Source organism: Jaculus jaculus, chromosome 4 (genome assembly GCF_020740685.1).
Source record: "Jaculus jaculus isolate mJacJac1 chromosome 4, mJacJac1.mat.Y.cur, whole genome shotgun sequence".
Lineage (NCBI taxonomy): Eukaryota > Metazoa > Chordata > Mammalia > Rodentia > Dipodidae > Jaculus > Jaculus jaculus.
Genome location: NC_059105.1, coordinates 168,131,556 through 168,159,502, shown reverse-complemented (window position 1 = coordinate 168,159,502; position 27,947 = coordinate 168,131,556). Strand labels below are relative to the sequence as shown.

At 41.1% G+C, this 27,947-nt stretch overlaps 2 protein-coding genes across 5 annotated transcripts in view; one reads left to right on the top strand and one right to left on the bottom strand.

Moving 5' to 3' along the window:
• Positions 1-25,128, bottom strand: part of Ccdc191 (coiled-coil domain containing 191) — an 82,165-nt gene extending 57,037 nt beyond the window's left edge. The window contains exons 1-7 of the mRNA XM_045148247.1: positions 25,018-25,128; positions 22,242-22,280; positions 16,847-16,985; positions 15,440-15,583; positions 12,398-12,576; positions 9,931-10,154; positions 6,294-6,438 (exon numbers count right to left, since the gene is read on the bottom strand). Of these exons, the coding sequence (XP_045004182.1) occupies positions 6,294-6,438; positions 9,931-10,154; positions 12,398-12,576; positions 15,440-15,583; positions 16,847-16,985; positions 22,242-22,280; positions 25,018-25,107 (960 nt within the window). The 5' untranslated portion in view covers positions 25,108-25,128. The remainder of the gene's footprint in view (positions 1-6,293; positions 6,439-9,930; positions 10,155-12,397; positions 12,577-15,439; positions 15,584-16,846; positions 16,986-22,241; positions 22,281-25,017) is intronic.
• Positions 25,129-25,367: 239 nt separating this feature from the next.
• The window catches only part of Qtrt2 (queuine tRNA-ribosyltransferase accessory subunit 2), a 31,056-nt gene continuing 28,476 nt past the window's right edge, over positions 25,368-27,947 (top strand). Inside the window, exons 1-2 of one of the 4 annotated variants that reach the window (XM_045148321.1) lie at positions 25,372-25,491; positions 26,701-26,780. The gene's annotated coding sequence lies outside the window, so the exon portion shown is untranslated. Of the gene's footprint in view, positions 25,492-25,627; positions 25,743-26,700; positions 26,781-27,947 lie in introns of those variants that run through there. The other 3 variants (XM_045148323.1, XM_045148322.1, XM_045148324.1) reach the window with 3 other exon arrangements.

The following is a 27,947-nucleotide window of genomic DNA, read 5'->3' as shown; positions in this document are numbered from 1 at the left end:
TGAGAAGCCGATGTAAGTTCCTAGGTACCTTGCTGCTAACGGTGTTGCACATTTTCCTCCTGTGCCTAGTGCAGGCTGCTGATATACAGGTTTCCTCACTCAAGGGAGGCTTCAGGCTTCTTTAGAACTGGGCTGGGAATGTGGACCTGGACCAACATGATGATCCTGGAGGGCCTGCCTACTGGGTTGGAATTTATCAGGGAAGTTCTCTGTCTCCAGCCAAGTCTGTACAAACATTAAGTTGGGATGGAGAGAAGGCTCGTCATTAAGGCACTTGCTTGCAAAGCCTAATGGCCTGGGCTTGATTTCCTGCTAGCCATGTAAAGCCAGATGCACAAAGTGGTACATGCATCTGGAGTTTTCTTACAGTGGCAAGAGGCCTTGGCATGCCCATTCTCTTGTTCTGTCTCTGTCTCCCTCTGCTTGTAAATAAATGATATATATTTTTTTGAGATAGGGTCTCACTCTAGACCAGGCTGACCTGTAATTCACTATGTAGTCTCAGGGTGGCCTTGAACTCATGGTGATCCTCCTACCTCTGCCTCCCGAGTGCTGGGATTAAAGGCATGCACCACCACACCTGGCTTATAAATAATATTAAATTTTTCTGTTTATTTTTATTTAAGAGAGACAGAGAGAGAGAAAGAGGCAGTTAGATAGAGAATGGGTGCATCAGGGCCTCTAGCCACTGCAAATGAACTCCAGATGCATGTGCCCTTTGTGCATCTGGCTTACGTGGGACCTGGAGAATTGAGCCTTGAACTGGGGTCCTTAGGCTTCACAAGGAAGCAGTTAAGCTAAGACATCTCTCCAGCCCATAAATAATATTTTTTAAAGTAAGAAGTCTGGTAGGCGGATTTTTACTGTTTCATATATATACTGCAGAAATCTAAATTAAAGATTCACTCCCCACACTTTAATGTAATAATGTAATAATGAAGGGGAAAGGGAAGAAAAGAGCTTAAATAACTTTAGAAGATAGTATTTTGACTAAATACTACAAGACTAAAAAATACTATGCTTTAGTAAGTACATTTGCTTTCATGGTTGCAGGGGTTAGCAATTCTTTTTCCTGTTTTTGTTTTTATGGGACAGGGACTCATGAAGTCCAGCTTGGCCTTGAACTTACTATGTTGCAGGGGATGACTTGAACTCCTTATCAGCCTATCCTACCTTCCAAGAGCTGAGATTATGGGCATGTTCCACCACAGCTGGATGATGGGTTCGTAATTCTAGTTTCAGCTCTTTTATACTAAACTAGAATTAAACTAACAAGCAAAGAGCATGTGGTTGATGAGGGCCAGAGATTCCATTGTCAGAGAAAGAAGCAATACATACTTAAGAGAGAAAGTCTTCACTGGTAATATCATTATGAATTCACAATGACCCGGGACATATTCAGAGATCGGGTGTGTCCAGGGTGCTATGGCAGCGACGCTGGTGCTGCTTAGTACATATTCATAGAGTCCACAGGTAAGTCACAAATAAGGAAAGGAAGAGATATCACATGACTCCTGTCTTTGTGCTGGTATACTGGAACTAGAGGTATCAGAAGGCACTCATGGATTTTAGCATGTGTATGATATAAATGAATAGAAATAAGTGTGGGTATACACGCATTAGTAGACACACAGATGTCTTAGCTCTGTTTGCTGAGAACAGAAACAATGACGCCCAGCAGCAGTGCACACACGGGTCATTCTCCCGTAACAAGAACCGCTGTTCCCCGCAGGAGACAGGGCAAGCACGAGACGAGTCTTGTGGTACAGCACAGAAGGGGGTGCTTGAAGAAGAGTGGGGCATGCTGGAAGGGCCAGGGAGATGACACCCTGACAGCCTCCCCAGTGCTCAAAGTTGGAGCAACTTAAGTAATAAACCGCAGCACAAGCCACAGGACAAAATGAGTACTAGTGAGTCCACACGAACACGATGATTATGCAAACAATCAAATAAATGAGAGACAGTTCTTCCTTCTACAAGAGTTTCAATGAATAAACAGAAAAAATAAGAGAACCCCGCTCCCACCGTCTTTAGTTAACTACCACATCAATAACTGGTACAGGCAAGATCTCTGCCTCAATTGGTGGGTGAGAGCTTATGAAGGAATAGGTTATTTACATAGTTGCATAATTTCTCCTGGAAGACATTTATGTAAGGGAAGATAATAACTTTTTAACAGAGAAACCCAGCAGACACAAAATTCTAACCAAGTGGGTGAGGTTAATATCAACAACATGTACTTCCTCAGATGGAGGGAAAGGTGAAGTATCATTTCATATGGTATTCTTACCAAAAATGTACAATCTCACTCTAAGCAGTAGACAAAAATGGAAGACTCAAATTGAGAGGTATATTACAAAATGCATGTTGTAATTATCTTCGCATTGCTGGGACAAAGCACCCAACCAAAAGCAGCTGATGGGACAGATGTTTTGAAGCTTCATGACGGCAGGGAAGGCATGATGTGAGCCGAGGCTGGACATCACCTCTGCCCCAGCAGGTAGAAAACAGCAGCAGAAGAGTGAGCGAAACTAACACTGGCAAGCCAGAGGCTAATAAACCTGAGTCCACCCCCAGCAACACCCCTACCTCATCTAGCAAGACTCCACTCCACCTCCCAAACTGCCATCAGCTGTGGATCAAGCAAGCATTCAGAACACATGAGATTATGGGGGACATCTTATTCAAGCCACCACCATACCTAGCCAGTTTTTTTTTTTTTTTTTTCGATGTAGGGTCTCACTCTAGCCCAGGCTGACCTGGAATTCACTATGGAATCTCAGGGTGGCCTTGAACTCATAGCAATCCTCCTACCCCCAAGTGCTGGAATTAAAAGTGTGTGCCACCACGCCTGGCTCTAACCAGTTTTTTATGATTATTTTATTTATGTATGTGAAAGGAAGAGAGAGAATGGGCATGGCCAAGACTTCCAGCCACTGCAAAGGAACTCCACATGCATGTGCCACCTACTGCATCTGGCTTATGTGGGGACTGGGGGATCAAACCTGGGTCTTTAGGCTTTGCAGGTAAATGCCTTAACCACTAAGCCATCTCTCCAGCCTTGCCAACCAGTTTTTTTAAATAATGATGTCAGGATCTTAAAATACAAGGAAACATGTAAGAATTATCATTTATTGCAGAAAACTGGAAAAAAATGAATTAAAATTAAAGAAATATGATTCATGGAATAAGTTCTGAAACAAAGGATATCAGTGGGGACACTCTAATGGGGTCTATTAGTTATTGGTATCTATAGTACTGATCAACATTAATGTCTCTGTTTTGATCATTATACTGTGCTAATGTAAGAGCTTAACATTGGGAAAAGCTGAGTGAATGGTATTCAAGGACTCCAGTATTTTTGCACCTTCTCTGCCTACTAGAAATTATTTGAAAATAAAACCTTAACAATAACAATATATAGGCACAAATCAAGCAGAATCTGTGGCAAAATAACTTATTCATAATCTGTCATTTCCCTTATTTAAATACAATGGAGTGTCCTTTTAAAACCAAGTAATCTGATTTAGATGGGTCACTGATTTTGTTAAATTCTGTGTCAAATTTTACAACTAGCAGATCTACCCCCAAAATATACAATTTCTATGGTATACATGATTTCTTTTTACGTAGTAGACTTCATTTTAATTTTTAATTTTTTTATTGACAGCTTCCACAATTATAGACAATAAACCATGATAATTCCCTCTCTCCTCACATTCCCCTTCGCAACTCTACTCTCCATCATTGTCTGACTGTAATTTTTAAATTAATTTTTATACTATTACATAGATTTCAAAAGTTCAGTAATAAATGTTAGCTATTGCTCTTAGTAGAGTATAGGCAATATTCATGGGTTTTTTGTCGTTATTGTTGTTTTTCAGGGTAGGGTTTCACTCTAGTCCAGACTGACCTGGAATTCACTATGTTTTCTCAGGCTGGCTTCGAACTCACAGCCATCCTCCTACCTCTGCCTCTTGAGTGCTGGGACTAAAGTTGTGCACCCCCACGCCTGGCTTAAAACTAATGTTTTAGAGAACACATGTCTCATTCATCTCTGATTGGCTGGGTAAGATATTATGGTTGTTTTTCTCTGTGCCTTCTCAAGATGCCCCTTGACTACTCATTTCTCTTCCTACACTCTCTTGGAATCATCACCATTATGCCTGTGTCCTGAAGGACGTCAAAGCTGAGTCCACGTATCTGTCTCAAAAAAATTAATTTAATTTATTTTTTGAGATAAGCCCAACAGACTGGCTTCCACCTCCCCCCTCCCCCCCGAGGTAGGGTCTCACTCTAGCCAAGGCTGACCTGGAATTCACTCTGTAGTCTCAGGGTGGCCTGGAACTCATGGTGATCCTCCTACCTCTGCCTCCCGAGCGCTGGGATTAAAGGCGTGCACCACCACGCCTGGATAGACTGGCATTTTTTTTTTTTTTAAATGAGCATGAGAGCAGGGGAGAGAGACCCACAGCCAGTGTACTCAAACTCCAGATGCATGTGCCACCTTATGTGCATGAGCGACCTTGTGCATGTGTCACCTTGTGCATCTGGCTTATGTGGGATCTGGGGAGTCAAATGTGGGTCCTGAGGCTGAGCAGGCAAGTGCTTTCACCACTGAGCCATAAAATGCTACTCTTAACTCTTAACATTTCCTCCATGTTCATCTCTGTTTCTGAAACCAAAACTGACCAAATTTACATGTAATATTAAAAAGGTGCAACTTCCTGCCCATCATCCAACATGTCACCATCAAATGTGCCTATTTTTTTTAATCACATTGACTACTTTCTTTATGTCATGGTTATCCATCTCATTCACAAATTCCTGTTACTGATTTCCAGAGCCTTAGTCATTCCTCCCTTTTGGGAGGTACTTGGATAGAATCAACGTCCTTATACATACTAAGCAAGCACTCTAGCACTGAGCTATATCCCCAGGCCTCTGGGGCCTTTATACGTCTGTTCTTACATTTCTCCATATCACTGAATACCTTCCTAGGTTCTTTCTTTTCATAAGTCTATTCATTTATGTTTTCAAGTCATTAACTTTCACATATTTTAGCCATGCCTAAGGCCCTAGAGTAAGTGTAGTGAAGAACAGAAAATATACATATTTATTTTTCTTATCCAACTACCTCAATTACAAATAAGTCAAGTAATTCATTTCCCATGGGAAAAAAATATCTGCTCAAGTAGCCAGAGGAAGTACTATGGTTCCAATCTGAAATGTCCCCCACAGGTGCGTGACTTAAGTGCTTGGTCCTTAGCTGCTGGTGCTATTTTGGGAGATTCTGGAAACCTTTGGAGGTGGGGTCTACACAGAGGACGTAGGTCACTTGGCAGAAGGTCCTTGGAGGTATATATCAGTGCACATTTTTTTGATGTTTCCCTCTGTTTCCTATCTGCTGTGGTGTGAACAGCTATCTTCTACCACACACTTCTGCCACCACGATGTGCCTCATGTTCCCAGTGTATGGTGGCCAAGCAATCATGGACAGAGCTCTCTAAAACTGTCAATGAAAACAAATCTTTCTTTCTTCAAGATTTTTCTGTCAGGCATTTTGGTCACAGTAATTTAAAAGTAAGTAATCCAGGAACATACTCATTTGTTAATATATAATTAGGCAAATATAATTTATAAAAAAAGTAAAAGGAAGCAAGAGAAGCACAAACATAAGCATATCACTGTGTTAGCGTTTAAGATTTGTATCTTCTGAATAATTCAGGCATAGAGGTCCTTGAGACTGTCTATGTGGAAGTCAAGTATTAAATGCACAAGTAGTTTACATACTACTCTGAAGAGGGAAACACATCTCCCAATTTCCCAGGATTTCACCCTGCATTTCTATGGCATGAAAAGAACAACCCAGAGCAGGGATCTGGTGCCCTGCCCTGTAGACCAAGTCATTAGCAGGTCATCTGGTGGTCAATGTGAGTATTTAGGATGAGGCTTTCAGTGGGTTTAGTGATTACTTCATATTCATTTATTTGTTCATTCATTCATATTCATTCTTTTCTTCCCTCTCTCATTCTTTCTCTTCACCACCAAGGTTTTTGAGATGAATTCTCATTATATAGCTTAGGCTGGGCTTGAACTTGTAGCAATCCTCCCATCTTGGTTTCCCACGTGTGAGCCACAATGCTACACGCAGTTTACTCCATACTTAATGGAGCTTTGTCATTCATACTTCAGAATATGAAAATTTATCCCACCTGTTGATTTTCCTTGAAAGTTCAGATCAGTATCTCCTTTGTCAATTTATACTTCAGAATGTGAAAATTTATTCCCACCTGTTGATTTTCCTTGAAAGTTCGGATCAGTATCTCTTTCAGTTTCCTTTGTTTTTCTTTTTCTTCATCCAGATGAATGAAAGCACCTTGAAGCATACCTTTTTCTAGATTCTTTTGAGAATTTTCTTCTTGCCTTTTCTTTTCTCTATGAATAACAATTTAAACATACATATGTAAGCAAAATAGATTGAATAATAAGTACAACATATTTTAGTGGAGTGAACACTAACTTTTATGGAAGACACTGAATTTTAGATCTGGCTTGACAACTACATAGCAAGGTAATTTTCTTTTGCCTTTCTTTATTAGCCTATAAATATGGATTAAGTGAACTAGAATTGCTATAAAGTGCCTTTACAAACAGCCCTAATATATGCTTTAATAAATTATTATATTGAGTTTAATATTTAGCTATATTTTGATCAAAATTTGAGAGTTAAATATAAAGTTTTCTCTAGACATGTTTCATATTTTACTAGAGAGCAAAGAATTCCTTAAGTAAAAAAGGAATGAGATTCTTGTCATGGGTTTTTATGAGTTTTCTAGGAAGAAAAATAATGGAAGAATAAAGTCTTACTAAGTAAGGAGAATGGAATAGAGGAAAAATAGCACTGAATGACACAAGGAAAAGGACATTAGGGAGTTACCAAAATCTTTTATTTATTTATTTATCTATTTATTGCTTTTTTGTGGTAGGTTCTCACTCTAGTGCAGGCTGACCTGGAACTCACTATGTAGTCTTAGGCTGGCCTTGAACTCACAGCAATCCTCCTACCTTTACCTCTACCAAGTGCTGGGATTAAAGGCATGTGCCACCAAATCTGTCATATTAATTTTTAAGAAATATTTTATTTATTTATTTATTTAAGACAGACAGAGAGAGAGAGAGAGAGAGAGAGAGAGAGGGAGAAAGGAGAGAGAATGGGTACACCAGGGCCTCTAGCCTCTGCAAACAAACTCCAGACTCATGTGCTACCTTGTGCATCTTGCTTTTTATGGATATTGGGTAACTGAACCTGGGTCCTTTGGCTTTGCAGGCAAGTACCTTAACCATTACATCATCTCATCAGCCCTTATTCATTCTTGTATATCATAATGAGGGCATACAGCATCATGCCTGATTACTGTAATAACGTCACTTGGCTAACGAAGGTGACTTATCTAGGGTAACAAAGCCATTATTTTTCTCTTTGTAATGAAGGCTCTTCAAGGAAATGCTTTATGCAATGAGGTGGATTCAGGATAGCTTAGAAATAAATTAAAAAGCTCTATCAACAACAATATTTTATTAACTGTTCACAAACTACTAGTTCTATACAGTGGGTGTTAAATAAACATTTCTAGGGATGGAAAGATGTCTTAGTAGTTAAGGTACTTGCCTGCAAAGCCTAAGGACCCAGGTTCAATTCCCCAGTACCCAAATAAGCCAGATGCAAAATGTGGCACATGCACCTGGAGTTCATTTGCAGTGGCTAGAGGCCCTAGTGTTCCCATTCTCTCTCTGTCTCTTTCTCTATCTCTCAAGTAAGTAAATAAATAAAATTCAAAAAATATTAAAAGAAACAGTTCTAAGAGCTTGGGATAGAGCTCAACAGTAGTGTGTTTGCTTCACATTTTCAAGTTCTTTGGTGAGTTTCCTCAATGCAAGTTTCCATCAGTACACACGTATACAGATACATACTTGCATATGTAAATACCATTTCAATTTTTATTTTATTTGAGAGAGAGAGAGAGATAAAGAGGAAGATAGAGACAGAAAAGGAATGGGTGTGCCAGGACCCTCAGCCACTGCAAACAAACTCCAGATGCACACGTACCTTGTGCATCTGGCTTACATGGGTTGTGGGTAATTGAACCCAGATCCTTTGGTTTTGCAGGCAAGAACCTTAACTGCTAAGCCATCTCTCCAGCCTTGGATCTGAGTTTTAAAATAACATTAAAAGATACATCCTTATGAATGTAATATCTGCTTAATGTGAAAAAATGGAGAGGTATAAGAACCATACATTTTCTCATGCAAAAATAAGCATTAAATAGCTTGTCAGTCCTGCCTCAATGCACAACCATTTCCCTTTAAACTTTTATTAATGTAATATAACAAATAAGACTATTTAGTTATCATTGCACATGTATCTTTGAGTTTCTGATGATTTTCTTAGGGCATTTTTCCCTTAGGAAAAATTTCCAGGTCAAGGAATAATACCACTTGATGACTCTTGTTGTTTGATGCCAAATTGCTTTCTGCAAAGTTTAAATTAGTTCAACCACCTAAAAGTAGAGCACATTATCTGTCTCACTGTAACCATGGTGAGATTTAACTTTCATAAGAAATGACTGGTCAGTGAACATTTGTTGAGTACCCACTGTGAGTGAACCGAGAGCATCCTGCTACCATCAAATGTTACTTGTTTTCACAATTTATTTTAGGTCAGCCTAGTTTTTCCAGGCTTGGGAGCAATCTGAAAAGCGGGGCTGACCTTAGAAAGAGCACACTAAGACACTGGTGATTGCTTTCTGAAAGGAATGGCACCTGGAGGAGGCCTGAGCCTGACACTTGAGGACTGAAGCACACGTGCGCTGCTGAGCTGATTAAAGTTGGGCAGCGCCACAGCCATCAGGATGCCATGAGGAGGGGCGGCAAGGGGAGGCTCTGCAGGAAAAGATTATCTGGCAGACCTTTCAGGCCTCTCGGCTTGAGCATTTCAGACACTTTAGTCACGTTGTTTTGAAATTTTTGTAGCTCCTGCATCTGCTATTTTTCAGAATAAATACGTTAGTTATTTCACTTATGAAGCTCATTTTCCACATAAGGATGGATAACAGTACTACATCCTGCAAGGGCTGTTTTCATTTTCCTCTTGTCAGATTTATACACATATATATATGGATGGACTTTTTTTTGTCAGTGGAAATAAGGTGATGGTGGCTTGCTATATGATTATCAGAAAAGGCAGTAACACAATTCACTGTAGGACGAAGGACATTTACGAATCATGCACAATACATAAGGAAATAAGCTCAAACTGAAAATATTATGCAACCAAAGAAATGAAAACCAATTAATATGATACCTATTAAAGTTACAAAAATCTTGAATATGTGTTTGTCATAAAGAAGAGTGTGGTAATCTGGTCAGTGATACTATAGATAAGAATAAGCTATTTCAGAGACTACATAGTGAATTCCAAGTCAGCCTGGGCTAGAATGAAACTCTACCTTGAAAAACAAACAAACAAACAACAACACCAAAAAGAATGAAAGAGCTGTCGGAGTAAAGATGTTCACTGTAATTGTGATAAATCTAGAACAGCCAAAATGCTTATCAATGTGGGAGAAGGCCATTATCTAAGCTCAGGGTAGAGAAATGGAGTGGAGTAATATACAGACCTCAGGGCTGCCAGCATCACAACAAAGGAACAAACGAAATGTGCCTGTGGTTGTAATTAAATGTGTAGAGGGGATGTGAGCAGGAGAAAACATGGAAAGAGACAGTTACTTTGTTGAGATGGCCGACTAGTGAGTGACTTTCTCTTTTGCATTTTGTCTTGTGATGTTGGGACATGCTTGCGTCTTTAGAGCACTTCCAACGAGACTGCTTAGACACCCACCCTCCACCCTGCCTCTTACGCAGGCTTACGTTTTCCACACTTCCTCCACGGTATGTCTCCTCTCGAGGATCTCCCTCCTCAACTTTATCATCTCCCTTTGCATCTCCTCCTTTTCTTTCTTGGTCTCGAGAGCCTTCCTTCTCTTCTCTTCTTGTACAAGAAACTGGGCCTCCAAGAAGGCGGATTTCTTCAGGGCATTTTCGAGTCTCTGCTGCTGTAGTTGTTTCTCCCGTCTTAAGCGGTTTTCTTTTACCTTAGAGAGAATAAACAACGGTGAATGCAGCCTCTTCAAGCAGAAGGGATAGATAAATCCTGAGAACACACTCGAGCTCAGAATACGGTAGTCTGGCCCAGAGCTCCACTGGTCATTGGCAGAACTGGGGCAGTTCATTTGCTTCCTGGGTAAATGCCAATACAAAGTTTTACAGATAGTCAGATGAAGATGACTAACCATCCAGGAACGATTTGCATTGTGGAAAACTGAGTCCAGTGGATCTGATCCCAAGTTCTGGGTTCTGAATTAGCAATGACTTGCCACACCCTTAAGCCTATCCCAGATATACATGGCTGCTTTATACTTAGGCCTTAAAAAAGAATCAAAACACATTGTGTTAGCTATGTCACAGGTAGGCAGACGTTGGGCTTGGAAGGCACTGAAGGATGACCCCTACCTCCTGTTTCCCTCATAACATGAGAAAGGAAACAACCATTTTCTCCTGACCAGAGCACCAAAGTTCTCTGCTCCTGGGTGGACCCTGTCAATCACTCATCTGGTCAAGAGACTACCTCTCATCTACAGATATGTTAAGGAGCTGGGGGGAGTGAGTCCCTTTATGAGATAATGTACTTAAACCCACAGAAGCCCCTCCTTGGTGCTGCAGACCCTCCTAGTGCATGGCACTCTTCTCTGAGATCTAACTCGAAAAACCTAACTTTTTCTTCTCTCGTTCTTTTCTTTCTTCTTCTTCTTTTTCTATATTTTTCAAAAAAATTTTTGTTCATTTTTATTTATTTATTTGAGAGTGACAGAGAGACAAAGAGGCAGATAGAGAGAGAGAGAGAGAGAGAGAGAGAGAGAGAGAGAGAGAGAGGGAGAGGGAGAGAGAATGGGCACACCAGGGCTTCTAGCCACTGCAAACAAACTCCAGATGCGTGCGCCCCCTGGTGCATCTGGCTGATGTGGGTCCTGGGGAATACAGCTTTGAACCAGGGTCCTTAGGCTTCACAGGCAAGCGCTTAACCGCTAAGCAATCTCTCCAGCCCGTCTTTTTCTGTATTTTTTTTAATGTGGGCTGAAATCCTAAGCCTACTCACCCTGACACTTTTGGATATTTCCAACTTTTTCCTCAATAAATATCGTTGGCCTTATTCATGTCTCATTGTCCCTGTTTCTAAAATTTTCTGGTCTGAGACAAAGAACTCAACAGACTGAAACTTGGCAACAGCTACCCAGTGAAGGATAGAATAGTGATCCATTTACATTCTTAAGGATCACCAACCATGATTCTCCATTCATTCCTATGGCTACTTAGATATGCCAGTAATTATGGATATTAGCAAACCAAAAATATGACTATTGCCAATATTTCTGACTAAGCACATTCTTCTTTTTCTTTTTTTTCCCCCCAAATCTACTGAATCTTTAGAAATTTGGCTGGCTGTGAATTAAGGAATGGCCTTCCCCTTACTGTACTTAACTGCCCTTATCTTCCCTTCCAGTTGTAACAAGGCTTACAGCAATGACCATATATCTTATTGAAGCCTCTCTCCTCCCTTCTATCATACATGAAGACCATTTCTCTAACATTCCCAGGGATGATCAGTCATATCTTAATTTTCAAATTTGACAATCAGAAATTTAGTATTATAAAAAGATAACATACACACACATATTGATATTAATTCCAGGTCTGTCTTAGTCCTCGATGTTATGTCCATGAAGTTCCTTTCTAAGCACTGAGACAGTCTTTTCCCTAATACCTACTATGCCTTTTGAGGAAAAGAAAGTTCCCATATGCCTTCCTAATTCAAAACAGCTGAACTAGATTTAATTCAGATCTGTCCTCTTTTTCAAATTATAATCACAAAATGAGTGAATTTCAGTTGTCTAGAAAAGAATTACCCTTATAATATTCAGCAGAATATTCATGATAATATATTAATGTCACAATCCGAAGACCAAATTGAAGCAAGTATAATCTACATATTTATAATAGGAAGTACCACATTCAAACTAATGGAGTTCAGTTCAATGCTCAACTGGTCAAAATCAATTACTCTATTTTTGGTTATTTCTTAAATAAATTGTTTCCTACCCTCCATTTATGAGAATTATTTTTCTTCTGAAGTTCTTATATTTTATTTTTATTCTTCCTTACCAAACCACAGATGGCACCCTTTTTCATAATAAAGCCTAAGTCTTTATTTAAGCTTATTAAATGTGTTACACAAAGACTGCTTCCTGTTATCCATTTTAATTTTGTTTTTCCCTCCCACCTGCTTATGTCTCATCTCCATGGTAAGACGAGGATCCTTCTGCTGCTTCTTGTCTTGGTTTTCCTTCATTCCAAGATCTTCCATCATCACAGAAGCCACCACTTCTTTATGAAGCAGATGGTCTATAAATTTTTGAACAGTGGTACTTTCTTCTTCTTCTTCCAAATAGTCACAAAAATCTGGGAGAACAGAACAACAAAAAAGGAATAAAAAATAATATTAATATATAATATTCATATATATAAAGAATCCTAAACTCTGCAGAGCTGTGAATATTTAATAAAAAGAAACTGATAATTATCAGCCCCTAGTGACCTTCAATGAAGAGGACAAAGCTCCATTCATCAGGAGTTGACCTCACCCACATCCTTAAAGACTTCCTCACAGCCAAATCCAAAAGATATCACTTCAGTGTAAATAACTGAGAACTCCACTGCTGTTTTCATAAGCCACATGTTATTAATCATAAATTCTAGGGTCAGAGATGAGATATTTCCCAATGAGGTGCTGACTACAGAGATCCCTAAAACAAGATACTCCATTGATATTGCTTTTGGTTGCCCACCAAACTAATCCCTAGTGCTGAAGATACAACATTTTTCAGTTGCAGTTCATAGTGAAATTGAGGTAGAATTGAGCTAGAAGCTTCCTCCTTGCCAGCTAGCTTTCTGCATGCCAGAAAGTGTTATGCAAGCTGTTGGAGGAGAAAAGCCATCAACATTCCTGCACAGCTGTGGACCTTGTGTACTCCATAACTGACCTACCAAGCAAGACATCCCCTCTGGTGCAATAGTGGCATGAATGGTATAGGAGTAACCAATAGCTCTCTGATTGAATTTGAAGCCTATTTTCACAGGAGGGATTTCATGCCTAGTATTGTAAAGCTGGCCAAAAGTGACCAGGTTGGGGGGGGGGAAATTACTACTACTATGGTTATGTTAAGCAGATAGCATGCCAAACTGCCCTCAAATCTATATACTTGTTCCCAAAGGTAAGTACTGTCTTACTACAATGGGCAATGGTTAATGCAGAGCCCATATGAGGGGAGGGGAGAGGAGTTTAACTGTGCAATAGGTATATAACTGGCATAGAACTAATGATGAATATTTGAAATCTACTATAAATGGGTATTATTTTGGCTTACAGATTCAGAGGATGAAGTTCATTATGGTGGGAAAGCAAGGCAGGAGAAGGAAAATGGCATCACTTCCTCACATCAGCAGTGAGGAAGTAGACAGAATGATGGATACTGGTGCTTGGCCAGCCTTCTCCTTTCTATGCAGTCCAGGATGCCCAGCCCATGGAATGCCGCTGTCCACAGTTAGAGTGGGTCTTCCCACCTCAATTAATCTAACCTGACAAATCCCTAATGGACATGCTAAGAGATCTGTCTGTTTCCTTGGTGATTCTAAATCTTGTCAAGTTGACAACCTGAAATAAACCATTACAGTCATTAAATCATGTGTTGATGGGCATTTGAGTTATTTCTAGATTTTGGCTACTACAAATAAAGCTACTATAACCATTTATAACAAATTTTTGTATGAACATAGGTCTTCTAAGAAAATGCCTACTAGTATAATTTATAGATTATATATGTGCATACTAAACTTTTAAGCAACCATGAAATTAGGCAATCTTAAAGTACTAGTTTGACTTTCAGAACTTATGATTGTGACTCCCTAGCTGGGGATTTTGTAGAGTCCTAAATAAGAGGAATGCTATCATCTGGGTTCATTCAGGCTATTTGAGTCACACCTGGGAAATTGCCCCACAATCACCATGCTTGGTCCATCAAAGAAAAAAAAACTTCAGGGCTAGGCGATGGTTTAGCAGTTAAAGGTACTTGTTTGCAAAGCCTGCAGGCCTGGTTCAATCCCTAATAACCACACATAGCCAGATGTGCAATGTGGTGCATGCATCTGGAGCTTGTCTGTAGTGACTAAAGGCCTTCTTAGCATGCCCATTCTCTTTGTCTCTCAAATAAATAAATAAAGATATATTTTTTAATTTTTTTGTTTATTATTATTTACTTATTTGAAAGTGACAGAGAGAAAGAGGCAGATAGAGAGAAAGAGAGAGAGAGAGAGAATGGGCACGCCAGGGCCTCCAGCCACTGCACAGGAACTCCAGACGCGTGTGCCCCCTTGTGCATCTGGCTAATGTGGGTCCTGGGGAATCGAGCCTCAAACCGGGATCCTTAGGCTTCACAGGCAAGCGCTTAACCGCTAAGCCATCTCTCCAGCCCAAATAAAGATATTCTTAAGTAAAGAAAAAAAACCCCTTAAAACATAAGTAATAAGTACATAATAATAAGTACATTCAAGGAACTCTCATAAATTAGCTATTTAACCTGTCTAGTGCTAGTTTTCCATAAAATGGGGTAGGGTGGTGGTAAGGAAAGTAATAATTTCCCTTGTAAGTAAAAACTAGTCAAGATATAAGAAGCATATGACAAATACAAAATGATACATGGATATTTAAATGCAGTCTTCATCAAAAGAAGTAGTTATTGGGCTGGAGAGAAGGCTTAGCGGTTAAGCGCTTGCCTATGAAACCTAAGGACCCCGGTTTGAGGCTTGATTCCCCAGGACCCACGTTAGCCAGATGCACAAGGGGGCGCACACGTCTGGAGTTCCTGTGCAGTGGCTGGAGGCCCTGGCGCGCCCATTCTCTCTCTTCCTCTGCCTCTTTCTCTCTCTGTTGCTCTCAAATCAATAAAAAAATTAAAAAAAAATATTTTTAAAAGAAATAGTTATCTAATGATATATAGACAAGCATCACTTTTAATTGCTATTGTAATCATAAGCAAAAGTTATAAATAATGGAGGATTTTAATTTTGAAAACCACCAGGGATTTACTGGTTGCATAGCATAAGCGATTTATGTCCTGAATCAAGAAAAATTAAATGATATAATAAAGATAAACCAACCACAGAAATGTCAAAGCAGGTATCATTTATTATTTAGAACAACAAAAACAGCACTTCTTAGGAACATTCCTTAGACATTGAAGCTCAGAATGATCAGATAAAGTCTTACCATCAAACTTGTCATATTTTGAATGGTCACGGGCTTCTGGCATAGGAGTGATTCCTGACACAGTGTTCTCAGCGTCACTTTCTCCATCACTTGCTAATTCCTGCTTAAGCTTCGTGTCTAACCAGTCATTGACCAGCTCCTGAGCTATCAGCAACACAAAAACATCTTTTAAGTACTTTAGTTCCTTTAGAAACTTCCTCTACTTACTGTTTCTAATCATTCAGTAAGTATCACTTAGACATCATGTGACAAGTACTGTTTTAGATAATGGGAATATAGCCCTGAACACAATGAGAAAAATAAACGCTACAAGAGTGAGGCATATGCTAATTATAGCAGAGGCAATAAATAAGAGAAAGCAGGGAAAGGGGAAATGGAGTATAGGCTGGGTGCTTTTCTTAGAGATAGCAGGGGGTGGGGGAGGGAACTGGCGCACCAGGGCCTCCGCCACTGCAATATAACTTCACATGTTTGTGCCACCTAGTGCATATGTGTGACCTTGTCCTTGTGTCTCCTTTGTATGTCTGGCTTATGTGAGATCTGGAGAGAGATTGAGCATGGGTCCTTAGGCTTCATAGGCAAACATCTTAACCACTAAGCCATCTCTCCAGCCTTGGTGGTGTAATTTTAAATTCAAATAGCTCATCAGTACGTGACAATTTGATTCTGGTTCTCTTTTTCCCCCACACTAGAATATATACTCCATAAAACCAAGAGCTCTGTCTCTGTTGTCTGTAGCCAACACTTCCAGTTCCTAATGCAGTGGAATAAGGCTACCATATGAATGTACTGAACAAATGCAATAGCTAGGGACATATTCCAAATAGAAGCTGGCTTGCAGAGCACAACATTCTGACTTTCTTCCTCCCTCAGCAGGTGATCCTTCTCAGTCTCCTTTTTTGATTCCTTTTGGTCCCTTGAATCTAAGTGGTTTAGTTCTCTAGCACCTTAGCAATTAAAATACTAAATTCCAAATGATGGGGAACTTTGGGAAGGTACTGAAAGTTAGCCTAGTTTGAGAGTCACTCATAAACAACCAACCTAGCTGGTAACCAACGAATGAATCATCACCACACACCAGACTGGGTTAACATGGCGCCACCCTGTCACACCAATACCGCACACCCCTCGCCAGTTACCAGGTGCACATCAACCTGCCTCTGCAAGTGGCCTTCTGTGTTAGCTCCAGATGGATTAGCTCCAGAATGGATTAGCTTCAGGGCAGTAGAAATAAGCAAAAAATCAAGATCAAATAAGAAAAAGCTTCTATTCTATACTTTGAAATGCATTGTGGGTTGTGCTTTAAGAACTGTTGACATCACAGCAAAAAAAAAAAAAAAAAAAGAAAAAAAGAAAAGAAAGAAAGAAAAACAAAACAAAACAAAAAACCCCAAAAAGTATTCTCACCTTCTGCATAGACTTCATCAGCCTCTGCTTGCTTCCATGTTTCCAAGTCTGTCATTTGGTTCCAAAGCCTTCCAGGTAAAACTGAAGTTTTGGCAGGAAATGCATTCGAAACTGCAAATTCTGAGACTTTATCCATTCTCTTTAGTATAACAGAAAAAAAAAAATTCCATAAGATGATAGCAATCCCTTTCTGGGTTACAGAGTATCTCCTCTATTCGTGAATCTGATTTTCTACCAACTTGTATTCTTTCATTTTCCGACGTTTGTATGAACTCTGGGTAACACTTTAGTTTACCACATAATATTAAATTAATTGCAGTATTTTACCAAGTTCTAACAGATGTTCATAATGTTTCTAAGAAGGTTATTTAGAGATAACTTTTATTAAACAAGGTCTTTTAAAAGATTTTTTAAAAATTTTATTTACTTATTAGAGAGAGGGAGAGAGAGAGAGAGACAGTGAGAATGGGTGCGCCAGGGCCTCTAGCCACTACAAACAAACTCCAGATGCATGTGCCACCATGTGCATCTGGCTTACATGGGACCTGGAGAATCAAACTGGGATCCTTAGGCTTTGCAGTCATATGCCTTAGCCATTAAGCCATCTCTCCAGCCCTAGAGATAAATTTTAAAAATAATAATTTTTTTTTGAGGTAGAGTCTCACTCTTGCCAAGGCTGACTTAGAATTCACTCTGTAGTGAAAGGGAAAGTGTTTGAAGTTGTGATTAGGTTGTTGTGGTGGTTTGAATGGATATACCCCAGTTGATTCAGGCGTTTATTAACGCTTGTAATTAGATCTCCAGCTGCCTGGCTGGAGGAGGTATCACCATGGGCAGATCCTAAAGTCCAACCCTAAGGCGTGGAGATGGATTTGAATTGCAGTCTAAAGATATGCAATGTGCTACAGCTTTGCCTGGAGTTCCTGAGTGCTTGCTCATGGTATGGAGGTAGTAGCTTTTCTCTCTCTGCTTGGATCTGTGAAAGGGGGCCAGCTTCTCTTTCCATTATGGGGCTTCCCCTCTATCTGTAAGCTTCCAGAAGTCCCTTCCTTCCATAAACTGTGTCTGGTCTGGAGGTTCATCCCAGCCATGTGAGGCTGTATACTGCAGTTGTTGGAAAGGGTGTGGGGCTTCTCAAGCTGAGCCGTATGGGAAGGATTCACACTGGTTCTCAGACAGGACACGGCTTCCAGGCTGATGCTTCAGTATATGTCCAAACAGAAGGAACACCTACTTGATGGAGGGGAAGGAAAATGGCACGGTGTGAGGGGTAGTCACAGATCATTTAGTCACAGATCATTAGTATAAAGGCTATTTCAAGTAAACTGATAAGAGTTTGATTCACAGAGGTTGTTTGATGCTCACCTGGAATTTACAGCTTCTTTTGATGGCACACAGAATACATGTTTAGAAAGCTCAATCAAGTAACAGGAGGATGCGCTGGAGTAACAATGCTTCCATCGGGATGGAGATGTGAATTGGACACCATGGAGTATTGCATTTAGTACTAGCCAAACATGTGCTTGATTCTAAGAAATTTTAACATTTCCGAAGATGACCCATCAACACCTCAGCCTCAAGGTTTGCTGGGCCGTCTGCACTCCAACAGCATTCCCCTCCGCCAGCACACGCATCCTGAACCATGATACACAGACAAATTTCTATTCCTTGAGCCACACTGATGACCCTCTCTCCAGCGTCAACCTCCTGTCTACTCCCTGTTCTCTTCTTCTCAGTCACACTTATCTATGCACTCACTTGATGATGAGTCCATTACAGAGCCCCTCATTCCTATTCAGGGGGAATATTCATCTGCTATCTTGTACTCAAGTCCCTTTCCTTTGCTTTTGTAATGACAACCTTGAATTGCCCTAATCTACCAAGTTTAAAATTTATTTATTTATTTATTTGTACACAGTGAGAGACAGAAGAGACCGAAAGAATGAATGGGCATGCCAGGGCCTCTAGCTACTGCAAATAGACTCCAGATGTATGCACCACTTTGTGCATCTGGCTTTATATGGGAACTGGGGAATCAAATACGGGTTGTTAGGCTTTGTAGGCAAGCACCTTTAACCACTGAGCAATCTCTCCAGTCCCAAACTTTGGTACTATAAAAACTATGGTTACCTATTTACTGCTGGGTATTCCTTTTCTGTTCTGAAGAGAGGACTTTCTGGACCCTCGCTCCACACCACAGAACAGAGTCTAAGCTGCTCCTGAGTGGGGGGTCCATATCAGTGGATTTGCAAGTTTTAGGCTGAAAGGTTCTAACTCTTACAGTACTTCTGAAGTTGTAATGCCGTAGGAAGCAAAACTGAAAAGAAGCCAGAGAAATTAATAGAGAGATAACAGAAGCAGGAGAAAGCAGTGCTATAAAAAAAAATAACAAAAGAATGGTGTAGAGGATTTCTCAGCCACAAAAGTGGTAGCTGTCACATGTCACCTGAAGAAGTGTGACAACCATCTAGATCGTATTGGATCTGGCCAGGAAATCATTTGTAGCAGGAGTTTCTGTAGAAGACAAAGTGAAATAAGATTTTTTCTTTTGGTAGTTTTGGGGACTGAATGAACTATGAAGCAGAAGTAGGCGAAAAAGAATTGTGGACTCAGGAGAATAATACCAGTACAAAGGCAATGAATCTACATGGCGTATCTGAAGACAGCTGATAAGAGTGAAATCAATCTGTGACCAGAGAGGACTACAGGGTCAAATAAGAGCTTACTGATTTTTTGCAAGATGGGAGACTTGAGGACACAGCAGAGAAAGAGCCACTCCAGAAGTTTTAAAGGAATGAAAAAGGGAAAGATAAAAATCTGAGTCGAGTTGGCTGACAGCTGTATGAAAGTGGAAAACAGTTAGAGACGAGACAGAACAGAATGTTGTCCTCCTGTCTTAGTTAAATCTCTCCTTCCAGCAGAGATGGCAGCTGCCTGTGTGACTAAGGCCTGCAAGGACCCAGCGCAGACTTGGGTACTGCCGTGCAAGCTAGGCTTACCAGAGGTTGGATGGTCTTCCAGGGCCTAGGTGTGTTCATGATGTGGATTTATTTCACTGCCTTCTGCAGTAGCTAGGAAGTCTTTCCTAGCCCCATCTGCATCCATCCATTCCATCTGTAATTCTCTTTATCCACTTTAGACAAGATGTTTATGCTTCATTGGACTGTAAACTCTGGGAGGACAAGAACTGTACGTGGCCTGTGTCCTTTTTAGCTCCAGTGCCAAACACAGTGAGCATGTGTAAATGTCAGACAACTGAATAAATAGCTAAGAATTGTTATATCTGGTCTAGGTTCTGTCTGGCCTGGTGCTCATACTTCCTGTCAATTTAGGTAAGTAATAACTCTGCAAAATACTATCAGACAGGATATTTTCTTGGATAAGATACTGAATGATTTTGAACTATCTGACACACAAAAGAATTGACTATAGCAAGTAGCCAAGTTGACACTCAGAGGTATGCTCCTAAAGTAGTTTTAAGGTACTTCCAAATCAAACAGTACCTGGACTGAAAAATACACATGTTAGGACTACATGAGGACTCAGAGGCTATCTAACCTAATTCCTCCCCCCCCCCCATGGATGTTCAAATATAATTATATATATATTTATATATATGTATAAGCCAGGGGTGGTGTCTCACACCTTTAATTCCAGCCCTGGGTAGGCAGAGGTAGGAGGATCACCATGAGTTCCAGGCCAACCTGAGACTACACAGTGAATTCCAGATCAGCCTGGACTAGAGTGAAACCCTACCTCAAATAATAAACAAAAAACAAAAAAATTTTTTTTAGTTATTTATTTGAAAGAGACAAAAAGGCAGACAGAAAGAGAGTGAGTAATGGGCATACCAGGGCCTCCTGCCTCTGCAAACAAACTCCAGATTCTGGCGCCATTTTGTGTACCTGCCTTCATGTGGGTGCTGGGGAATTGAATCCAGCATGTCAGACTTTGCAGGCAAACACCTTTAACTGCCGTGCTATCTCTCCAGCTCTCAAACATAATCTTTTAAAAAAATGTTTTTGGATTTATTTATTTGAGAGAGAAAGAAAGTGTATGTGTGTGAGAGAGAAAATGGGTGCCCCAGAGCCTCTTGCCTCTGCACTTGAACATGCCACTTTGTGCGTCTGGCTCTGTATGGATATTGGGGAACTGAACCCATAACAGGCTTTGTAAGCAAGTACCTTTAACCACAGAGCCATCTTTTCAGAGGGTCTCCAGCCCTCAGATATAGGCTTTATTACCCAAACATTAAGTGGCTGTGTAGAGTCCACCTGAATACTTCCAGTGACAGAAAACACATTTCACAAAGAGACTTCTCACTGCATTTTTAGATTGTTATAGAAATCATGGACTGGATGGGGCTGGACAGACGGCTTAGTGGTTAAGTGCTTGCCTGTGAAGTCTAAGGACTCAGGTTCCAGGCTCAATTCCCCAAGACCCACGTAAGCCAGATGCACAAGGGGGTGCATGCATCTGGAGTTTGTTTGCAGTGGCTGGAGGCCTGGTGCGCCCATTTTCTCTCTCTATCTGTCGGTTTCTGTCTGTCACTCTCAAATAAACAAACAAACAAAAAAAAAATAAAAACAATTAAAAAAAAGAAATCATGGACTGGAGAGATGGCTCAGCAGTTATGGCACTTGCCTGCGAAGCCTAACTACCTGGGTTCAATTCCCTGGTACCCACAGAAAGCCAGATGTACCAAGTGGCACATGTGTCTGAAGTTTGTTTGCAGTGGCTGGAGGCCCTGGCATGCCCATTCTCTCTGTCTTTCTTCTATCTCTCTCTGCTTGCAAATAAATAAAAGTACTAAAAAAAAAAAAAAAAAAGAAGTCATAAAATTCTGCTGATGTACCTATTGTTCTTAACCACTGGCTTTGTGCAGTGTAACTACAGAGCAACATTTCCAGCACCTGAAGAAGACCACAGCATTCTCTCCAAAGCTCCTGCTTTCCTTGAACCTTCTCCATTTATACTCATGGCAGTTGAAAGGCCATATCTACATACTTGGTTTTTTTTTTCCATCATTTATACTTAAATGCTTTAATGAACAATAACAGAATAGTAAAAGAAGTATTCAAAAGTACAAAATTGATGGCTCACACCTTTAATCCCAGTACTTGGGAGGCAGAGGTAGGAGGATCGCCGTAAGTCTGAGGCCACCCTGAAACTACATAGTGAATTCCAGGTCAGCCTGGACCACAGTGAGACCCTATCTCGAAAAACCAAACCAAAACAAAACAAAAAAATGTACAAAATTGAGAAAATATACATAATAACATGGGAATAAAGAGAGCAGTATGTGTAAAGTAGAGATCTATCAGTATTTCTTTTCCATCTGATTATGCCTGACTCTCAATTTTCTTCCTATCTGAGTGATAGAAAGAGTTCTTACCTTCATCCAGTGTTCCACATTGTCAGGGTCCAAAGCAGGCTGTAGGAAATAGACATAGAATATTAATAAATAGCAACATTTTGATCAACATTACCATTTAATCTATCCTTCCCACTACAGCACATGGAAATGTATCTTTTATTCTTTCCTCAAAACTTTTCATTGAGAAGTTCAGCACTGACTAGCAATTAAAGATCACAAAAGCATAGTACAAGAAAACAAAATCCTTTTCTGAGACATTGTTTTTATTTTTTCTAATCTATGCCAATCTTGAGATTGTAATTTAATTGTTCTGGGGTAGGGCCCAAGCACCCTTAAATTTTTAAAGTTCTCCAGGTTTAAGAGTCAAAGTATATTGCTGGGCGTGGTGGCGCATGCCTTTAACCCCAGCACTTGGGAGGCAGAGGTAGGAGGATCATCATGAGTTCAAGACCACCCTGAGACTACGTAGTGAATTCCAGGTCAGCCTGAGCTACAGTGAGACCCTACCTTGAACGACCACACACACAAAAAAAGTCAAGGTATATAAATGCTACATATAATATTTCTCATAGAACCCAAACAAAGTGATTAACTTTTTTGACTAACCATGCATTTTCTGCTTGGAGACAGGTGTGGTCCCCTCGTTCCTCTTTTCGGGAACAGCCTGTAGCCAGAGGCCATTCTATAGTAGAAGATGTTGGTTGGTCCAACAAAAGATGGGGAGTGGAATAAAAGCTACTTAATAAGACTTGTGCTGTTTCACAGAGCAGAAAATGATGTAGAAAGCAAATTAGTCTCCACCCAGATCAATCAGATAATCAGAAAATCATAAATCAGACCATGAGGAACAACCTTTACTAATCGCTTAACTCCCAGAAGCTTATAGAATCCCCCTGTGATAATCACTTAACAAATTATTTGCTTAGCAAATATATTTAGGTGGGTTTTCAAGACAAGGGGACATCTAAACTAGCATAATGACACATAGCAGTTGGTGGGAAAGGCATGTGATTCTCACTTCCCTAACCACCTTCAAAGCACCTTACGGATAACTAATGAATGCAGCTGTCCTGCTGAATAATTTTGTCACTGCGACGAAGAGCCGATCCTATTAAAACACAACTGAATTTCAAGATCTTGTGTTCTTACTTTTTCAATACTGCAGACAGTAGGAATAAGCGCTATCAGAAACAAACAAACAAACAAACAACAACAACAAAAAAAAACCCTCCACCTCTTTTTGGAGCCCTAGGAAATTTGTCCTAAATTTTGGCCTTTCATCAAGTCTCTAGTCATAAGATATTGTGGATCCCATCTGTTAGGCAAGTGATACATGCAGGAGGAGCAGCCTTACTTCCCAGTCTCTTGGCCTATGACCTCTAGTATCTGGAGTATCTAGTGTCACTGTGGGGAATGTGTCCAGTGCATGGAGTTGGTATGTTTATAATAAACCACAAGACCAATGGTCCTGGGGCTTCACAAAGGCCACACACATCTACAAGACCCTTTCTTTTCCTTTTCTTTCTTTCTTTCCAAGGCAAGTGTAACTAAAGGGTGAAAACAGCTGGTGAAACTGCTCTGCAGCTGAAAGTTGAGAAATATCTCCATTTTAAGTACTCTCATTTACACTTAAAAATTTTATTTTTGTGACTGTTAAAAAGGTATCCTGGAAGGCACACACGTTGTGACTGTAACCTTGCATGTCACATACATATTTCTAGTTTAAAATGGGGTTATCGTTTTTTTTTTTTTTCATGCCTTCAAGAGCTAGGTGCCTTAAAAAGAAGTTACAAGATAGGGAGATCTGATCTTTGAATATTTGAAGAACTCAGAAGTTCTCATATAAATTGAGTATTGGTATGTTCAATAACCACTTGGTATTCCCTCCCAAGCTCATTTTAGATATTCTAATGTAAAACTGGGAAGGGAGTACTCTTCCTTTCGATAAAGATTAGCGTACAATAGTTATGTACATTTAAGATACAGTAATTTAAATATGGGTCTCAATCTGAAAAAAAATGGCCAAAACAATTGGATTTAGAAAGTATAAAATATGGCCTGGAATTGCTTGTCAACTTTTAAAATGATGAATAAATGTTTCAACTTTGGATTACAAAACCCCATTTGTGATTTATTTATTTATTCATTTATTTAACAGAGAAAGGGGGGGGGGGAGAGAGTGTGAGAGAATGGGTGCGCCAGGGCCTCCAGCCACTGCAAACGAACTCCAGATACGTGCGCCCCCTTGTGCATCTGGTTAACATGGGTCCTGGGGAATTAAACCTGGGTCCTTAGGCTCTGCAAGGAAACACCTTAACCGCTAAGCCATTCAGCACCCATTTGCGATTTTTAAAAGATACTTGAAATAAAAATGATTAAATTAAAAAGAAAAGATTAGTCACCTCATACTTGAAAAAGGGAAGGGTGAGGGGAGAAAAAGGGAGGGAGGGAAGAAGAGAAGGGAAAGGGGAGAGGGATGCAGGAAGTGTCCTATAATTGGTGACAGACAAATGGATGGGTTGGGGGCAAACTGCTCTCATCTTGTGGGCACAAGCAGGCCTGTCCGATTAGAGGAGAATGTTCTTCTATGATGCTGCCCAGCAAATCCTTGAGTACCCAGAACCCGGAGGCTCCTAGGAACCCCTGCACTCAGGGCCAGGTAGGCTCTGGCGGTCCAGGCCAGGTGAGGCTGCCACTGGCGGAAGAGCGCGAGAGCGCAGGGCGGGAAGCGCCGGGCCTAGTCTTGGGCCGCTGCCTGCCACTCAAAGCTCCCCACTGGACCACTGGAAATCACCTTGGGATGGGACTTCCTTGTGAGCCGTTCCCAGCGCTTAGGTCCCATCCTTTTCTTTGAGGAAGACCTTCCCCGGCCCGCCAGCAGCATGTTCCACGTTCAGGCCCAGACCTCCGCGGAAAAAAAAAAAAAAATCACACAAGCCGGCCTTCGGCTCTCTGGGAGTTGTAGTTCTATCACGCTCAAGCAAGGCAAGCGTCAGCCGCCGCGGAACTACTACTCCCAGGAGGCTACAGGCGGGCAGCTCGCGTTCCCTCCGTTACCATGGCAGCGAAGGCGCTCACTGCGCTTTCTGCGATAGGTCCTTCGCCTTCCCCTGGCGCTTACTGATGACGTAGACATCCCTGATTGGCTTCGCATCCGAGGCGGTGGTTTAGGGCCGGGAATCTCTCACGCCGGACACGTGTTAGCGCGCTGCGAGGACTTTGGGGTCCTGAAGGCGGAAGGAGTTGGGAGGTGTGTTGAAGGGTGTTGGTAAGTGTTCTTTTCCCCTGCTGGGGCGGGGCAATGGGGCGCGTGAGTCGTGCGGCGCCCACCCTTCCTGGTTGTGGTGTAGAAGTTGTACTCTTGACTTCCACCGTCTCTTCCCTTCCCTCTTCTGTGTTGGCCCGGTGGGTCTTGGCTTCTGCAGGCTCGGGTTCTCCAGGGTCGCGTGCATATCGGCTCGTGTCCCGAGGAAAGGGCCTTTCAACCAGCCCTTGCCGGAAATTCTCCAAGTCACCCAGGTACTTGGGAAATCTCTGAGTTTAGGGGGCTTCGCTCGGTCTAGGGCCTCGGGGATGGCTAAAAAAACGAAATCAAATACAACTTCGCTTTTGACTGATCTAGATGTTCTTGGGAACAGTCCACCAAGAACACACGCACGCACACACATATGTTAATAAGGTGGAGCGAGATTTAGAGCTGCAGCGTTGGAATCAACTAGCTACCTGTTGGGATTTAGTTTCCTCATCTGCAAAATACATGATACCTAAACTATATCGGAGTGCTGTAATGGTTGAAAGTCAGTGTATGTAAAACATTCTGCCATGAAACACAAGCCACGTTTCACTTAAACTGGTGAAAATGTGGTCAGGAAGCTGTGCCCTCAGGCTTTGCAGTGATTCTGGAACCTGCCCTTAAAGTTGAGTGTCCACCAGAAAGATGATGGTTGAGGAAGTTCTGTGGCACGCAGACTTTTCACTGTCACAAAGGTAGTGCTTTTAAAAGGGTAAGTTAGTTCTGCGTGGATTCCTCGGGAGAGATGACATCTTGCATTTCTAGGAAGAAAAGAGCAAATTGCAGAGGTCATATAATAATGGTATGTTTCCATCAAACCCCCTTTATTTTCTTTAATTAAATTAAATTAGCTTATTCATTCGAGAGAGAATGGGCGTGCCAGGATCTGCAGCCACTGCAAACAAACTCCAGACGCATGTGCCACCTTGTACATCTGTCTTACATGGGTACTGGGGAATCGAACCTGGGTCCTTCAGGCTGTGCAGGCAAGCACCTTAACTCTAAGCCATCTCTCCAGCCCAAGCTCCCCTTTTTTGTACAAGTACATGATAGATGTATGGATAAGTGTGGAGATAAGTTGTAGAGGCAGAAGGTGTGTGTGTTCATGTGTGATGTGTTTGCCAGGCCAGCTAGCCTGCAGTCTTCTGGGTGATTCTCCTGTTGTCTCCTCTGTTCTCTCCTTAGGTGGACTAGGATTATAGACAGTATCCTGAACTAGTCCTACAGCGTCCTGCTGGACGTGGGTTCTGGAGATTTGAACTCAGGTACTCACACTTGTGTAGCAAGCACTTTACCCACTGAGCTATCTCCCCAGCCCTAGAGTTATATCTTTTATAAATTTATTTATTTATATGTAAGCAGAGAGAGAAAAATTGGCAGGCCAGGGCCTCTAGCCACTGCAAATGCATGTGCCACTTTGTTCATCTGGCTTTATGTGGGTAGTGGGGAATTGAACTTAGGTTGTTCGACTTTACAGTCAAGTGCTTTAACCACTGAGCCATCTCTCTAGCCCCTTGAGTGATGTCTTAATACTACTTAATATGTAAACATTGCATGTGTTCAAGTTGTAGCATTTCCTAAGCTTCTAGCCCATTAGGGTGTAGCCTTCAAAGCTAGACTTCTATAATTTACAGACTAGTTCTGCCCCTTAACCGTGCTGACTTTATTAGCTTCACTTTCCTGATTTGTAAAATGCAGATAATAATGTCATTTATTTACATTATGTGTTTGGTATGAAGGTTAATGGAAATAATTAACTTTGTTTATATGCCTGCATGTGCGTGTCTGTGTGTGTAGGTAAAATATGTCTGTGGGTGTGTGTGTGCATGTATGTGAGCTTGTATGTGGAGGCCAGAGGACAAACTCTGGTGGTGTTCGTCAGAGCACTGCCCACCTTTTTTGAGACAGGCTGGAACTTGCCTGGAATTCACCAAATAGGCTAGACTGGCCAGTGAGTCCTAGGGGTCTGCCTGGGGCATTGGGATTACCCACGTGACCTGGCTTTTCTTACTCGGGTTCTGGGGATGGAATCCAGGCCTGCATGTTTGCAAGGCAAGGACTTCACTGACTAAGCTATCTCCCCAACCCTGTATTTTCTAATGTTTGTGTACTTTATTTGATCTTTTTCTTGCTTCTGTTGGCTTAATAATTTTTTTCTGTGTCTTCCTGTATGGCTCCCCAACAGAGCTGGTCATTTGCATTCTGTCTATTTCCTTAATGATTATTTCCAAACTTAAAAAATACAATATTTTATTTATATGAGAGAAAGAAGCAGAGGGATAGATAGAGAATGGTTGCTCCAGGGACTCCAGGGACTCCAGCCACTGCAAATGAACTCTAGGTGCATGTGCCCCCTTGTGCATCTGGCTTATGTGGCTACTGGGGAATTGAACCTAGATCCTTTGGCTTTGTAGGCAAGCACCTTAACTGCT